This window comes from Lipotes vexillifer, unplaced genomic scaffold, assembly GCF_000442215.2.
Source record: "Lipotes vexillifer unplaced genomic scaffold, Lipotes_vexillifer_v1.1 scaffold781, whole genome shotgun sequence".
NCBI classification, from domain to species: domain Eukaryota; kingdom Metazoa; phylum Chordata; class Mammalia; order Artiodactyla; family Lipotidae; genus Lipotes; species Lipotes vexillifer.
The window spans coordinates 333,747-335,425 of record NW_006790027.1 but is presented as its reverse complement, the minus strand read 5'-3'; the positions used below and the strand labels follow the sequence as shown (position 1 = coordinate 335,425).

The window sequence follows — 1,679 nt, the reverse complement described above, 5'->3', positions numbered from 1 at the left end:
AGCAGGAAATGGAAACCAGGTTTAGATTCCTTTATCTTTTATCTTCACAGCACCCCTCCCCCAGATGGGTTTATTTCTTGTTCTATCATAAAGTATCAAGAGATGAATTATACTAACCTTACTGTATGCCAGGCATCTCCAAGTTCTCTGGAATATTCCTTTTCAAAATGATCCAATACAACTTTGCAAATCTGTTTTGCAAACTTCCTCTCTGATTTTGCTTTCAGCTATGATGATAAGAAAAGGCTGCTGACACACTCTGATGTTACCAATTTACTGAACTTCAACATTATCAGTACAGTCTTTTTTCTTAAGATAACACTTTTTTCCCCCTGATAATTACTAGTTCTTACAATAGTTGTACCTCACACATAACAAAACTGTATTGATTATCTACTTATGAAAAAAAGGTTTCTCCAAATGATTATTGCTCAAATGTAAAGCAAAGGGTAAAGCAGAATTGCGGTGTTAACACAGGAACGTGTGTCAAAGGAACAAAATTCATTTAAATAAGCCACTCTAGATGTTAACATTAGGGGAACTGGGTGAAATGGGCACAGGAAGTCTTTATTATCTTTGCAATTTTTTTGGAAATGTAGAATTATTCCAAAATAAAATGTATTTAGAAGAAAAGTCACTCTAGTTTCCTGTGGAAACGTCATTGCAGTTCTATTTCATTTACTAATCCAAGAACAGTTTACCTATGTAACAGATGGGAGAAAACGACAGAGAACGCTCACGAACAAGCGTCAAAACAATCGGCAGTATTCTAGAGCTTTGGAATGAAGCCAGAGAAACCCAGAGATCACCAAATTCCCACATCCCAGCCCCCTCCCTCGCCACGCCGTCGGTCGATAAAGTTCCTGGTTCAGTCACAGGCACCCGGCTGGATCCCAGCCCTCACCCGGGTCAACATCATTCCGTCAGTAGAGGTCAAACAATAAGTCAAGACCACTGGGAATCTTAAGCTTGCAGGGAACCAAAAGTTCTTCCCGTCTTCCGAGTTTCGCCAGAATTCTCCCCCATCCCTCACTTTTCCGGTTCAACTTCTCGCGAGATTCTGCTTTCCTGAGTTGTCGAAATCTCGCCAAAAACCCTAGGTCCCGCGAGAGGCAAGAGCAAAGTTATTTCTGCCGGTGGCTGAAGGAGGCGGTGCCTACCTGCTCCGGGGGCGTGGCTGGAGCCCGTGGGCGGAGCCTTGGGCAGCCTGTCCTCAGAAAGTCGAGCCTCACGCTGAACAGTCTCTCACTGCTGTGTGCTTGAGGCTCAGTAAAAGGATGGAAGTGTTTGTCACTATTAGGTACGTTGCATGATCGTTCTAAGATGTTTCCAGAGGCGAAGCTAGTTACTGTTAATCTACCAAATCCGAAGACCCCCGTTATCCCAGATATTCAGGACTCAAGATAAAAGAACGGATATGATGAAAAAGATATTGTCACGCATTTCCTAGAGATGGCCCATTGGGATAATATCTCTCTTTTAACGGGGAGGGTTAAAGGATTAAATTGATTGAAATACACAGGTAAAGCGTCTAGCATAGAGACTAGGGAATAGTAAATGCCCAAATGTTAGCTGCTACTGTGTATTATTTTCACTATCTTGATCTTCATGATTATCATCAAGTTCTGATACCAAATGCCTGACGACCAAAATGACCTTACACCCAACACCCTAAAAAA

General features: G+C 42.2%; 1 protein-coding gene across 1 annotated transcript in view; it reads right to left on the bottom strand.

Moving 5' to 3' along the window:
* Nucleotides 1–949, bottom strand: part of NSUN3 (NOP2/Sun RNA methyltransferase 3) — a 52,801-nt gene extending 51,852 nt beyond the window's left edge. The window contains exons 1-2 of the mRNA XM_007463200.1: nt 905–949; nt 118–227 (exon numbers count right to left, since the gene is read on the bottom strand). Coding sequence (XP_007463262.1) covers nt 118–227; nt 905–919 — 125 coding nt within the window. The 5' untranslated portion in view covers nt 920–949. The remainder of the gene's footprint in view (nt 1–117; nt 228–904) is intronic.
* Between the last annotated feature and the right edge of the window lie 730 nt (nt 950–1,679).